This window comes from Wyeomyia smithii, chromosome 1 (genome assembly GCF_029784165.1).
Source record: "Wyeomyia smithii strain HCP4-BCI-WySm-NY-G18 chromosome 1, ASM2978416v1, whole genome shotgun sequence".
In the NCBI taxonomy this organism is placed as follows: domain Eukaryota; kingdom Metazoa; phylum Arthropoda; class Insecta; order Diptera; family Culicidae; genus Wyeomyia; species Wyeomyia smithii.
The window spans coordinates 14,572,697-14,588,097 of NC_073694.1; the positions used below are offsets into that span (position 1 = coordinate 14,572,697).

Genomic DNA, 15,401 nt, shown 5'->3' on the forward strand with positions numbered 1-15,401 from the left:
AGATCATTTTTCTGATTTCCAGGTTATTTTCTAAGTTTCGAAATCACTTATTTTGAAATGTTGGCCCCTAACAGTTAAATCGCAGTATTTTTTCTTAATGTGAAAAAATATCCTTAATTTGAGAAAAAAACGCAAATCCATGTCACAAGTTTTGTTTCCTAAATAATCAATTCAATCAAAATATTCATTACTCTTAGGTTAAGTAGTTTCTTGTTCACCCTTAACTTCCCACGACCTTTCCCGATGATTTGAACAACGAAAAACAAAGTTTGTACGAAAAGTGCTGTTTGGTTTGTTGTTGCTCCCCTCATAGGTTGTTATGCGTTGAAAAAAAGGGTGCTTATATCATATTTTTAGAAGACAGATAGACAAACATCATGAATATAATAAACAAAATAGCTAACACGATTGTTGACTGCTTAATGGAAAATTTGCAAATTTGAGAAAACCGCAAAAATTGTATTTAACCTGTCTACCATAGGAAGGCAAAGATTGCATTTTATGTAACTAATCAACTGTTTGTGTAGAATGTCCCGAGCAAATTCGGTAGAAATGATATGAGCTATTACTCCCGATTTAGGGTCCAAAAATTGACGTCAGCCGTCGATAGAACATAACCTAGTTACCGTTTCTGACAATCGGGAATTTCTTGCGGGAAAAAGTCGGGAAAAATGCGGGAACTCGAAAATGTAAAATGAGTGGCCACCCTGGGCTCGGGGCGGTGCTTTTACCAAGTCTGGAAAACGCTGTCTATCTGTGTTGCTGTGTGGCTAACGAAAACATGATCCAGAGCGAGGGAAATAATCTGCGTTCACGCGAGACTATATGCACTCGAAAACAGTTGGCTCTAAGTTAAAGTTGATCAAGTTTCTCTAAGTTAAAGTTGATCAAGAACTATTTGAGGTCAACGATGAGTAACTTGAAATTAACAAACCTTGCCATTTTATCAATCGAACGTGAAATCACTGATTCCATTGATTTTGAATCTGTAATTTCTGATTTTGTCAACCAAACGGCTCGGAAAGTGAGTATCTAAATACCTAATAATTGATTTTGCGGACAACGGAATAAATAAGTAAAAAATCTAATTTTTTTGTTTGTCTCAATTCCTTTTATGGAAGAAAAAACTGCCCAGTCATTTCCATTGGGGGCCCACATTTTTGTTACCGCACCAGGCCCACCAAACCATAGCTACGCCACTGCCAACATCACTCGAGTTTGTCTTCTCCAGTTGCCCCTAACACCCACCGATCGGGCGTCCTCACCCAAACCACACATCCATCGAGTACGGGGTGTTCCACGGAGTCGCTGAGTTCTGTCAGGCTCTCTGCCCACTGTAGCCTACCGTATTTTATTAGTTTTACACCTCGTGGTTCCGCGTGGCCTGCGCAACACTCTATTCTTTAGTTTTTCACCAAGTATCTAACGCAGGATTCTACGCTCGAAGACTCCATGCGCTCGCCAGTCGGCTTTCTTCATCGACCAACACTCATTACAAATGTTCACATTAATGGACAACGTAATTCTATTTCCCTTACCAAAAAAAAACCACTCATGGCCGTAGAGTACCACCGGGTGAATCAGCGTCCGTTAGAGCGCAAATTTTGTGCGGACAGGCATGCTTCGGGATTTCGGCTGGCTTTGTGAACCGTAAAGGGTCCTGTTGGCGGCTGTTATCTGCCGCTTCACTAAGGTACAGGAATTCATCGACTACTTTATAGATTCCCGCATCTATCACAATCTGAGTACCAAGACTCTTCGAACTTCCACGCTCTCCACCAGCCACCACTTACTTTGTTTTGGAAGAGTTGATGGTAAGTTCGCTGCTTCCCTCTTGAAAGGCACGAATACATCTTCCACTACTCTACGGTTAATACCGACGATATCAATATCGTCCGCAAAGCCGAGGAGCATATGAGACTTTGAGATAATGGCACCGCTTCTTTGCACGTCAGCTCTCAGTACTGTGCTCTACAAGAAAATGTAAAGCAACAGAGTCGAGAGCCAGTCATCCTGCTTCAGACCGTCAAACGTTACGAACGGGTCTATGAACAGATGATGACTCTGCAAGTTTACTTCTATGAACTATGAACTTGGCGTTGATGAAATTTCCTTTCGACCGCTCTAGCCACTCGATAACTCTCCCTCATCTGGCGAGTCACACGATTCGCTACCACCGTCGTGCGAGCACGGGCCAAGTTTTTCTCGTTCGTCACCTCTTGACACTCCGCACGTATTTTTGTATTTTTCTTTTGTATTTTGTTGGCTAACCGGTCTGAGCCGAACGAATTAGAGATTTCCAGCTTTTTCTGTCTTGGGCAGCCGTTCTCCAGTCTCCTCGCACACCAGCAGATCGTGCATCTTCTTCCACCGTGTGCGAGGCCTACCACGGAGTCGACGGCCTCTTCCTGGTTCTCTACTGAAGATAGTTTTGGCGGCTCTCTCGTCAGGCATTCTGTCCAGCCCACTGAAGCCTGCCCCGCTGTATTACCTTCACTATATCAGCATGTTTGTACACCTGGTACAACTTGTGATTCATGCGTCTGTGCCACACTCCATCCTTTAGTTTACCGTCAAGTATCGATCGCAGAACTTTGCGCTAAAAAAACTCCGAGCACTCGTCGATCAGCTTCCTTCAGCGTCCATGCTTCATGTTCGTAAAGGGCCACCGGGAGTATCAGCGTCCTATACAACGCTAGTTTTGTGCGAGTTTGCAAACTACGGGACCTTTGCTGGTTACGTAGTCCGTAGAAGGCCCTGTTCGCAGCTGCAACTCGTCGTTTCACTTCACGGCTCATATCGGCTCCGCACGTGTTGCGTGTAATTCCTACGGCCGTGCCCAACACCTTTCGCGCTGTATTGCTGACCGTATCGTGGAAATGCCATACGTTAGCCAGCAGGGCGCGAATCGTTTGTACCTTAAGATGATGGTCTAAGTCGACGTTTGGACACACTTTCTTCTAAGGGTTTAGGCAATAACTACCGGGTTTTACGCTGTAATAGGAGAGCTGATAATAGCTGCAAATCCACAGTTGGGGGCGTTCAAGTGGCTGTTATCAAAATCTGTTATCATAGTTCAAAGCAAAACCTTTAGAGATTTCACTTGGTTAAGCCTTGAAAAGGAATGGACAGGAATCAATTTAAAGTGATTGTTTCTGTTTTTTTTTTTTTTAATTGAGCATGACTTTTTACTCAATCGATGATACCCTAGTATTCTCCTCTAAGGCACTCAATGGTTAAGCGATCATCACGTCGAACGTGCTGCTAATAACAATCTGTTGCTCGGTCAAATTTTGAACACGATTTGCCTACACGCGATGATGATTTGCAAGGTCGTCGTATAACCATTGCTATTGGAAATTATCGATCGGCTTACTATGATGCTACGTTCGGAATACCGCAGGGAAGCCACTTAGGACCGCTTATCTGTCTGCTCTATTTCAAAGACGTAAATCAAGTTGTTGAATGACCACGGCTGTTTTACGCTAATGTTTTGAAACTTTATCCTCGAGTTCACACAATCGCCATACTCTATACATAAGACAAACGTAGCACTGACGATTTTTTTGGTAGACGTTGCACCACAGTACCCCGTGCCCCGTCCTGTCCAACTGCTCGACAAATAATAAACGAAATGAATTTTCATTCTCACGGCTTTATCAAGCCTCAAAGAAAATCCCATTTTTTTTCTGTGTGGACTCATCACTGCGACCAGAGCTTAGATCTATTGTGATATTGCCCAGGTGTTTTCTGTACTCCGCACCTTATATTTTTGGCAGTATCACTATTGAAGTAAGTGATACGCTTGTCTTTCATATCCGTGCTTGTGTGTAAATTTTACCTTTCCGTTTCAAGCTTACTGCTGCTCCACTATACCGGGCCTCTGTCCATCCTAACAATATCGCCTGATTACAATTCCCTGTAGAGAACTTTCATACGTTACTGACACCAGTTTTATTATAATAGGGACTTATTATTGTTAGAAGAAGAGTCAACAGGGGTACTGTAGAATTCAGATTGGAGGAAAGGTACGTGTTGAGGAGCCTGAGAATAAACCCATGCTAAAGTCCTTCGACAACCAAATAGCCTGATTCTACCTAAGATTCGAACCCACGACCACCTGCTTACTAAGACTCTGTAACCTTGCGGCTACGGCTTTTTTACACAATCATTGCAGCATTTTTCAAGTGGGACTGCGCAGTTACAAGGCCTTCATAAACTATAAACAGTGGAAGATTTCTTCCTGGGTTTTATGTATGTTTTAACCATTAAAGTTGCCATTAGATGTGTGGTAGAGGTCGACTGCAGGGGGTACCAATAATAGCGTTTCGGCTTAGCAGTCTTTAAACTTTATATTTAGAACGAATTTGTTGTTGTAATGCTTCAGCACTTGTTGGTGCCTTCATCGGGGAAAAAATAATTGTATTGTTCTACGTCAGATGAGTTTCATAACTTTGGTATATTCGTAACGCTTCCAGGACCCGATCAAAATCTATTCAGCGAGCATAATGCGAGCGGTAATGTTTGCTCCTAGGTATCTTAGCTTGGATACTGTTCGCCATTCAAAATTTTCAAAACGTTTAGTTCTTGATACGTCATGGTTTTGCGTTCGTGATGGGTCCCGGTTTAAAACTTCAGTTTTGTCAATATTGAGTTGCAATCAACACTCCTTCAAATAGGGACCGATAAGGATGAGTAGTCTTATAATTCTGTGCAGGGTCTGTCACGATTAGTAGAATATCGTCACTCGCAGGCATGGCAATTCTAGTCTTCGCGTCAGGCCTAACGTTATTTCTGACATCTGTTGTTTTTGTCGTTGGAGCGCTTGGTCGAGAAGGTACACGAATAATTCTGGTGACAGCGGGCATCCTTGCTTTATTCCTGTTACTTTATTGTATATTTCCGTTCTTTGCCCAAACCACTGGAGCGAGGTGTGTACGTTCAGTTAAGCACGCGGATACAATTATGTTTATCAGATACAAGGGTACGCCCAACCTCGATAACGTCTCGGGCACCATGCATTGATCAATGGTACCGAATGCTTGCCTTAAGTCCGACACGATATGCGTTGTTCTGCCGTTACGCCAGTGCTCGTCCAAGATTTGTCGTACGATGAATATCTGCGTCTGAAGCGCCGAACCTGATTTGAGTATATGCGTCTGTACTCGTTAGCATGTTTTGTCCGTGAGTTTTTGGGAATTGTTATTCAAAAGTCTCTAGTAACCGAAGAGGTACATCATTTTGCTGCCATATTTGTTTCAATATTTCGTGGATGCATCGATGTAAACTTTCGAGTCCATATCTCAATAACTCCTCAAGGTGTTATTCCTAGAGACGAACCGGAAGAGTTGATGAGCATTCCTCCCCAACAATTTTTGGTATAAATCAGAGGCGGCGCGTGACCAAGTGGGCCACCTGTTCAATCGACATTTGCAACATTAAAACAACAGTATTGCGATAACAGATTTTAAAAGTTTTATTTATCAACATTTATTTATATAACAAAGGAATCCTTCGGTTTACTTTTAACGCAAACTTGTCGATAATATCGTCGTAAAATAATGGCGTCAGCATCATCTCATGGAGTAAATCTTTCTCCACAGCCATCATCATAATACCAAATAATCGATTCTGGCCCGATTTAGACCGCAAATAATTTTTGATCCGTCGGAGAACCGAAAACGTTCGTTCGATGGACGCCGTTGTATTAGGCAATGTCAGTATCATTCTGGCCAGCCGAAGCGTTTCGGAGAAAGTTTGATGCAGGTTTTGTCCAAGGATAAACGAAATTAAATACAATATATTTATGGGACGATAATTGATACCGTTGCTATCAGTGACCGTTTCGCCAGAAACATCAATTGCATCATTAAGCGTTCTGTAGAAATGATGCTGTAGGTATATGGTAGTTTGTGATGATTAATTGAAATATATGAAGTAATTAAACTTTACTCACCACGTATCGTTCCTTAAACGAGATTGAAATTTCACACAAGAAAGCAACAGAAATTTGAAAAATGGAGCAATGGTAGTCTTAGCCGTCACAAACAAATCAATAGCAACCGTAACGTGAGCAGTCAAACATGTACTATACCATTCTAGTTACCATACTATGGTTCAAGTTATTGAATGAACAACATCGAGAAAAATGGCTTGAATCGAAACCACACATCAACGAAAAAACACCACTACATCTACAATAACCATGAATGAATTTGTTCGATTTTTCATTTGTATCGCACTCAGCGCTGCGCGACACTTTTTTTCTCACGTGAAGAATAATGTCATCAATGAGGAAATACATGAAAACCCTTCGCTGCACTCTCGGCTTTGCATCGACCTGACGTTCGCTTGAGCGTTGAGAGCTGTGTATTCTCGCGGCCTCTCTCAAATTTCAATGAACGAACATCAAAGAATGGTGGGCGTGGGGGTCGGCGTCGGCAGTATCGTTTCCATCGGCTTGGTTCAACATAATTTTTGAACCGCAAATGTCATTTTTACGCAAGGCTGCGCATTAGTAGTGGTGCACGCTTTATGTACATAACTGGCTGCGTACGCTATAGTACTTGAAAATGCAGAGAAGTGTTTGAATGAATGCTAGTTCAGATAAATGATTTGAACAAACGGTAGTCATTACTGCTTATCTCGTTGTGTTGTGTTGTATTACGGGTGAGCTGTGTTGCGGGTGGGTTGAGTAGTGTAGAGTGAGTTTAGCCAGGTTATATTCTTCACGGTGGAGAAATAAATAGAAATTGAAATTGGTGGAAATAAATTGAAAATCAAAAAAATGTTCGCATGTTCGAAATAACATTAAGGTTACAAGAAAACTTAATGATGTCAGATCCATGCTACAAATGAGAAATAATTCGAGTAATTGTTCTGAAATTGTCTACCTGTCCTATGAACAGGTTGAACAGGTGGACGAGACGCCTCTGGTATAAATACTGAGAATTTATAATATTCCAATTTGGTCTATTGACTGACCATTTAATTTAGTCTCAGTTCAACCATTTTGGGACGGTTTTCTACGACATTTTTCAACTCAATAGAGACTTTTTAACGCTGATCCATACAAATATGGAATGCATTCCCGCGTAAAAAGAAACCTGACCGTATATTCCTAACACGCCTTAACAGCGATATCGACCACGTAAGCCAAGTTAAGGATTTGGGAATAATTCCGTATGCCCAGCTTTAGAGTCTCACATTTCGTTTGGGATTCATCTTAAGGACCGCTAAGATATTCAGGGATCTCTACGAACCCCACACGTTATACCGCTCAACTATCTGAACCCCTCATTACAACAATGCTTTGAAAAGAGTCAAGTTAGTTCACCTTTTTTTTACAGGTGTTCGAAAGTGGTTTTCAACAATTTACGTTTTTTGGTCTTTATAAGTGTTCTTGGTTGTGGTTAGCGGTTTTAGGAACATGTCGAGTTCTTTTTAATTTTTGAGTTCTAAGCTTCAGCAGTGTTTTCAGTAATTTTAAGCCTAATTTTAGATCTTGGTCTTACGAAGATTTAGGCTTGATTTGATTTTTTTTAGTTATACGTTTTTTACGAATACGTTACATGCGGAAAACAAGTCCAGAATTGGCCGAAGTGCATTCCTTAGACAAACTATTGGTTTTTCCATCTTTGCATAATAATAATATTATTTTTTAGAGCGGGGCCTAGTGTGGTTGGTAACGTCTCCGCCAACCACGCTCGACGCCTGGGTTCGAATCCCACCGCCGACATAGGTGTCGATGATTGTGAGGTGGCGTGATCCACTCACAACCACCCCGGCTGGGTCTAGATTCAATTCTAGCCGACACCGGGAGATTTTCTGAGGCGAAAAATCTCTGGGATCACGCCTTCCATCGCATGAGGAAGTAAAGCCGTTGGCGCCGGTCCGTTAATAAACGGGTCGTGAGTTAGGGTCCTGGGTGTGGAGTCGCCTCCCCGGGCGTCGGTGATTGGCCACAACAGTGGCGGAACTAGACCGACGGAAAATAAGCGAGAATAAAAAAAAAATATATTTTTTTTATTACTATGCCCAAGCTATCACAAAAATTTTATGACGATTTGGTAAGCAAAAAACGATTCTGAAGGCCAGAAGAAAGCAACGAGAGCAGTTTTATCCGTCATCCAACTTGAAACAGTAAAAGTTCAACTTTTGTTAGCAATCTCCAACATTTTGGCAATAAACATTAAAAGGTTCCACTTGGGACATATGAAGTTTTTTGTCCGTCTTCCATCAATTTCAATCAAAAGTAGAACAAAGTAACTAAATTTGTGATTTGTTAATATTTTAATAGTAACACATTGTCAATATTTACTAAAATCGTATTCCCCCCTTTCCAACAGGGCACCTCCCGGCTGATCAGCACCGACAGCGAGGATGTTAACTCACCCCCTCACGGTACGACTAACGCGCAGCAACTACCGCCAGCCCCGGTAGCACCTGTCCGACAGCTAACACCACCGCAATCACAGCCTCCTCCTCCACCGGAGGAACCCACAGTACCCCCGCTAGTGCTAACAACGGCAACTGCGGTCCCGACGATCGTAACACGATCACCACCAACACCAACAGTAGCACCCCCAACGACGACCGCAGCCGTTCCCGCCGAAGAACCGAAAAAGGAGGATCTCAAAATCAAAATCTCACTCAGTAAATCAGCCCTCATAAGCAACGGAGGAAGCGGCAGCAGCAGTGGTGCCAAGAGTAAGAAAGAAAGCAAAAAAGAGCTTCGACACTTTAAGAAGCGAGTTCTAGCTCGAGAGAAAGGACGTACCAGCAAACGGCCGAAGCGTTCCGCCGAGGAAAAAGACTCCAACGATTTGGATAGCGCAGACGAGGATCGGCAAGCTTTGGAGCTGCTAGGTGGCGTAGCGGAAGATCTCCGTGTTGATCCCATCGTGATACCGACTAGCCGTCCAACTTTTCCCCTACCTGGAACAGACGCGTACGAGCTGTACCGCACGCTAGCTTCACCCTCCGGTGGAGATGATTTCGATTCCCAAAGCTCGATTCTTGGAAGCGCTTCGTCTAACAACACCCCGAAACATGGTGGCCTAACGGCAGCCGACGATTGTCATATTATTCACAGCCGAGGCTCGAGTGATTGCGGCAGTGATTTGGAACTGTCACAAAACAGTTCAACGGCGGCAGCGCCGCCTTCGGAAATTTGTTTCGAAAGTGAAAATACTCTAGATAATCGTGAGGAAGAATCGAAAAAGGACCTCCCAAGCGCAGCGGCAGACGAAAAGAAAGAACCGCCGGTACGGGAAGAGCGAGTCGAAGTTCTGAAGCTCAGTCTAAAGGGCACTAGAACGAACACCCGAGCTACACGTAGCAGAATGAAGAACATCCAAATAGAGGTGGTATCCAAGCCGGAACCGGTACCGGTTCCAGCGGAGATAACCACCCCGGAGCCGGCAGTCAAAAAATTCGGACGAGCCACACGCAATCGAAACAACAATAATAACGTGGTGGTAGCCGCAAAACCCAATCAGATATCTGAAACGGAACCAACATCTCCGCCGCCTCAGCCCATCCGAGAACCATCGCCACCTGCTCCAGCACCCGCGCAAAAAGTAGCCACCCGCCAGTACAGCCGACGGAAGAAGAACGTAATCCCCCCGGATTACCAGCAAGGCGTCATAACCAGTCCGACACTCGAAACATCCGCGATCCACGAAGAATCGGGTCCACCACCTTTCACACTGTCATCGGAGAGCGAATCGGCACTAGCCTCCATGCAGTCTAGTTTGCCAGCTTCTGCCGGACTCGATCTCAGCACGACGGGAGCCAGCAGAACGGGACGTACCTCCGCCGGAACGAACGTTCAGGACGAAAATCAACCGGAACCGACCGACGTGTACAAAATCAAAAACAAGTTCAAACGGTCTTATTTTCGTAGTGAAGAACTGGCCAAACAAAAGCAACAGCTGATGCAGGATATTCGACCTCTAGGAGAGACTCCGAGCAATAACACGACGGTGCCAGCGGCAGCTCCGGCCAGCACTCTCACAGTTCCACCCATCACCATTCCAATCGGAAACCTCCAGCAGCAGCAGCAACAGGACTCACAGCTGCAGCAACAAGAACATACACCACAGCCGGTGAAGTTGGTAATTTCGAAAAAGAAGGGCAGTATTTTCAAAAGTCGACCCCTGACGGGAAGTGCCGAAGCGGCGGACAAGAAACGGCATGTGTACAAGCACAAATGGGACGACGACGATGATGGGGATGGAAAGGATAAGGGTACGGCTGGCGAAACGGATGCCGAAAAGAAAGCGGCTACCTTCGAGGGGGAACCATCCGGTCTGTCGCGGGTAAGCTCCCGGTTACGTAACTCTGGTGGTAATTCTAGTATGGATTTCGAGGACGACGAGTTTGACGATACGGATAGTAAAGTCCGGTGTGATCGGAATGCCAAACCTTACTACACGGTGATACGGAACGTCAAAAACGCCCACCAGATACAGGAGATCGGCGAGTCCCAGGAGATGGACGATGATGTGGAGTATATCTTATCGGCACTGCAACCGGACACGCCGAACGCAACTCGCTGCCTGTCGGCAGTGACGTTAGCGAGCAAATGTATGACTCCCGCCTTCCGAATGCACGTCCGAGCGCACGGCATCGTCACCCGGTTTTTTAAGGCCCTTCGGGACGCTCACCTGGATCAGAGTCTCGGTCTTTGTACGGCTACTATTTTGTTCGTGCTTTCGCAGGACACCCTTAATGTTGATCTCGATCGAGACTCGCTCGAGTTGATGCTGAATCTGCTGGACACGGATCACTTGTCCAGCTCGGATGGCGGTCTAACCGCTGCTCAGTTGGAGAAAAACAAGCAGAAAGTTCGCGAGGTATGCGAGGAGATCAAGAACTCGGGCAAAGCGAAGCACATGGATCTGGACAATTTGACCGTTGGTTCGCTAGCGATGGAAACTCTGCTTTCGATGACCTCGAAACGAGCGGGTGATTGGTTCAAGGATGAGCTGCGCAAACTGGGCGGTTTGGATCACCTGATAAAAACCGTCTCCGATTGCTGTCGGGAGATATCCGACTACGTTGTCGAATGGACGGACGATTTACTTTCGAAGCTGCGTAAAATCGAACGCTGCTTGCGGGTACTCGAAAATGTGACCATTCTGAACGAGCAAAATCAGAGCTACATCCTGAACTACAACAAGGGAAGTTTGGTGCACACGTTAGCTCGACTTTTTAAGCTCGTCGATAGCGAGGTAGTGCTGTACCCAACCGACGAACGAACCCCCAAGGACGATCGAGGAGTAGTGCTGCGGGAGGTGATTCCACCGATCCTTAAACTATTCATCAGCTTGACGCATCCGTTTGATGAGACTGGTAGGTTTTTTTTGATTGGTACTAAGAAAACCTAATCGTTACTCTAAATGTGTCTTTTCTTGCAGCTTACGGAGCGGGGGTGATCGGTGCCCTGCCGAATGTGATGGAAACCAGCCTGCATCTGTTGCTGCGAGTCGGAGAGTACGTACCGCAAAAGTTTATCTTCGAGATGAACATTCTGGTGCTGCTGTTGCTGATCAATCTGACGATGTACACTCAAAGCAACCGGCGTTATCTGATGGTATCTCGAGCGCCGGACGATTTCAACCAAACGATCGAAGCATCCCGCAAAGGGGCGCAAATGGCCGTGCAGGCTTTGGTGGAATATTTCTACCGGCAGGACGAATTGGCGAGGTGAGTTTCTGTTTCGCGTGAGGAAGTGGGGCACTGTTTAAAATATTTTGATTGCAGGTATGCGGAGAAAAATACCGACGCAATTCTGGATGCCAAGTCACAGAAAAACGAAGATCTTGAAGAGACGGTTACCAAATGTAAGTGAAAATAAAAAAGTATATTATGAAAACACGTCCTACCCTCATTCCTTCCACGTTTATTCTCAGTGCTCCAGAAGGCAGGTCACCACATGGAGCACACGCTGATGGCCAGCTATGTTTGCTTGCTGATTGGCTGGATCGTGGCCGGCAGCGAGGAGAACGAAACCGTCGTTCGAACCTACCTAAAGGATGGCAACTTCCTGACGATGGTTAGCTCGCTGGAAAAGTACTACAATTTCCTCAACCTGACGGCGAATGTGAGTAAAACTTTGGAACCCCCCTCAATTATGTTTAAATTAATCAATACTTTTCCTTCAGTCCGACGCACTCAGTCTGCAGCATGTGCGTCAAACCAAAAACATAATCGACAATCTAAAACGGCTGGACGCCGCCGATCGGGAGGCAGCTTCATCGTCATCATCATCATTGGCACAACCGGCGGCCTCCACCAGTTCAGCGACGAACCAGCAGCAATCGCAACCGAACCGCTACGGATCTCGCCCTGCAACCCGCGCACACTACTGATAGAGGGAACTGCTCCCGCCCGACCGGCGCTTGTAAGTTGTATTTTTCCTAAATCTACCGACATTTCTCGCATTCTCTACTCGTGAATTGTAATCGTTCGTAGAACAGTAGGATTCCTTCTTCTTCTTCTTCTACTTCCTCTCTAGCCGCTTATCATTCATCCAACAGCAGGAGGAAGATTGTTTTAATCTGTTTCTTCTTTTTTACATCCCCCTTTCCTAAACCTCAGAGTGTAGAAAACGGTGGTACACTGATTGAATGTCATTTTACTTTCCCCTCCATCAGCTAGTAATATGTAAAAATAGGAAGTCTGTACCAGGCAAACGTGGCTGAGAATATTGTAAAAAAAAGCTTATTGAAAACCTCAGTTTCTCTGTATTTAGACTGCTTTTTTTTTATTTTCGAAAAATATGTTAGTCTAGGTTTCCCAGCACACAAATAATGCTATCGAAATTATTAATAAAAACTGTATTTTAATTGTGTTTGATTTAGACTTTACGTTGTTGCTCGTTCAGTAGCAACTCTAGTAACCAACGGTAGACCGTCCGGTTTACTACCTTACTTAGTATACTTATGTATGTGCGCGTGTTGTATGCCTAATTGTGTGCGACTGGTTGCCGCCTCTACCACAGCAGTACTATCGGCTTTAGTGTTACGTCTTCTAGTACATAAGTGTGTAATGAATGCAATAGAAAAGAGCGACCGAGAGTTTTTGTCCCCCTTCTCGGCCAGTCGCGGTTTCCTACCGGATCCGGCTGGTCATTGTAATTGTAATTCACTTTGTAGCAAGTAAACTGTACATTGTAGGAGGTCCCTTTTTCCTGTAGGATTTAAGCGATATGGCGTTGTTAGTGTCACATTCGTCAGATAAAAAACACACACACACAATTATTTCGTAAAGAAAATTGCAAAAGAACCAGCAGTAAATGTAAACGCAGCTTTTTGTCTAGATAAGAACTTATTACTAAAGGGAGGAACAAATAAAAAGCAGAGATGTGGAAAGTAGAGCTAAGATTTATCGTGTTAGGTGTGTACATAGTCTATGATAATATATTATATATTGTTTAAATTATTAAGATGCATAAAAAAACAAAAGAGAAAGAGAGAGCAAAATTCTTTGAGGAAAATACAACTTTTTAATAAAACCGCGAAAATATTCAAGAATATTAGGAGAGGGTTTTTTTATATACGAAAATATTAACGTATCCGATAATGGATTTTTTTACTATAAGTTGTTTCTCCTCCGAATCATTTTTTATATATAAAACTAAAAGGAAATGTATGATTTATCTCCTATTCACAGAAGGGATTGACGAAACATCCACTACTCTCTAGTCTTTTTTAAAAATGAATTACTTCGATCTATAAATTCTCGCCAGCGTCACAAAATGTCCAAATGTTGCACTACAGAAGCCAATCACACAACATAACCGCAATTTCGTAATATTTAGATAGAAAAGCGCTCTTCGGATCTACCGTCCAAAATGGAGTCTAAGGTAAACCGCGCTGTTGTGGAATTTCAACTTGCCAATCTATATGAAGAGCAATTCAAGTGCCTAATCTTCATCTGTGGCCTCAAATCATCGTAGGATTCTCATATTCAGATGAAGCTAATCACGAAGCTGAACGAATCGTCGGAAATAAAGTTGGCGAAGATCATGGAGGACAGCAAACCCATATGAACTTCAAGAACGAACAATTTCCATCTACGGATTGTGGAAATCCAGCGATTGTATCACTTTGGAGTGCTACAATTGATTACTTCGACTGGACAGCGCCAACAGCAGTCGTTTGAAAACCAAACCAACGCATTTTAATCTGGCGGGGTTATCTACGGGTTCGAACGACGTCCTAGAGCCGAACCAGTATCCACTACCGCTGCCTTTGGATATTTTTACGGAGATATCGACCTCTCCGGGGCCTACCTCGAAGAAAAATCACCTGCCCAGATAATGCTTGGTAGAACGATAGATATCCACGAATCCACCTGGAGATCACTCGACCAACAGACATTCTCCGACATCATCAACGTTCGCACTTACCGCAGTACAGAAATGCCGCGAATACAACGTGCTCGCACACCACTTATTCATTGATTTCAAATCGGCATACAACACGATCGACCGAGACCACCTATGGCAAATTATGCACGACTACGGATTTCCGGACAAACTAGCGCGGTTGGTCAAAGCGACGATAGATCGAGTGTTGTGTGTAGTTCGAGTATCGGGGGCACTCTCGAGCTCCTTCGAAACCCGAAGAGGTTTAATATTCCAAAAGTCGGTTCAACTGTTTGGCATAGCCGACGATATCGACATTACTCGGACCTTTGCGAAGATGGCGGGTACGACATCAGAATCAAGGCCGAAGCCCAACAGATTGAACTGGTCATCAATGCATCGAAGACGAAGTACATGAAAGAAAGGGGTTCACGAGAAGACAGTACTATCCTCCCACCTCGAGTTCAAGTTGGTGGGGATGAGTTCGTGTACCTGGGCTTATTGGTAACTGCCGAACAAACCACCCACACGTGTGTCTGGCCTCGAAAGCATCTCTTGAAGTTAGCTTAAAGCGGATTCAAAGCATAGAGTCTAATACACTTCTGATTTACTAGACTAGATACAAACACACACACACTCGAGTGTGGCGTTACATTAATTGGGTTGTTTAGCTATATCAGTTTTTTATACCATCTGAAAGATCTGCATTTCCTAAGTAAAACGTGATTCAAAAAAAAAAATATCGTCCTTCGCTTTTTAAATCACGATTTAAAACTGCTCGTAATCTGCTCGAAATCGCTACAATGACAGTTCGCCCATATACCAACTGTCATTGTAGCGATTTAGAGCGAACTTTCATTCTTCATTTAAAAATCGAAGGAAAATGATATAAAGTTTTAAGAAACCACGTTTTGCTCAGAAAATTACACTCTTTCAGATGATATATAAAAATCGGAAATCCGTGGATAGCTAAACAACCCAATTGAAAATTTGATTGAATTTCGCATATTTTCGCTCATTATTG

General features: G+C 43.9%; 1 protein-coding gene across 5 annotated transcripts in view; it reads left to right on the top strand.

Annotated features, from left to right (window-relative positions):
• Window positions 1-13,541, top strand: part of LOC129729079 (protein wings apart-like) — a 29,000-nt gene extending 15,459 nt beyond the window's left edge. For 4 of the 5 annotated variants that reach the window (XM_055687572.1, XM_055687561.1, XM_055687577.1 and 1 more), the window contains exons 4-8: window positions 8,349-11,358; window positions 11,424-11,712; window positions 11,770-11,849; window positions 11,919-12,109; window positions 12,171-13,541. In XM_055687572.1, the coding sequence (XP_055543547.1) occupies window positions 8,349-11,358; window positions 11,424-11,712; window positions 11,770-11,849; window positions 11,919-12,109; window positions 12,171-12,377 (3,777 nt within the window). In that variant the 3' untranslated portion in view covers window positions 12,378-13,541. The remainder of the gene's footprint in view (window positions 1-8,348; window positions 11,359-11,423; window positions 11,713-11,769; window positions 11,850-11,918; window positions 12,110-12,170) is intronic. The other variant, XM_055687580.1, reaches the window with a different exon arrangement.
• Window positions 13,542-15,401: the final 1,860 nt, after the last annotated feature.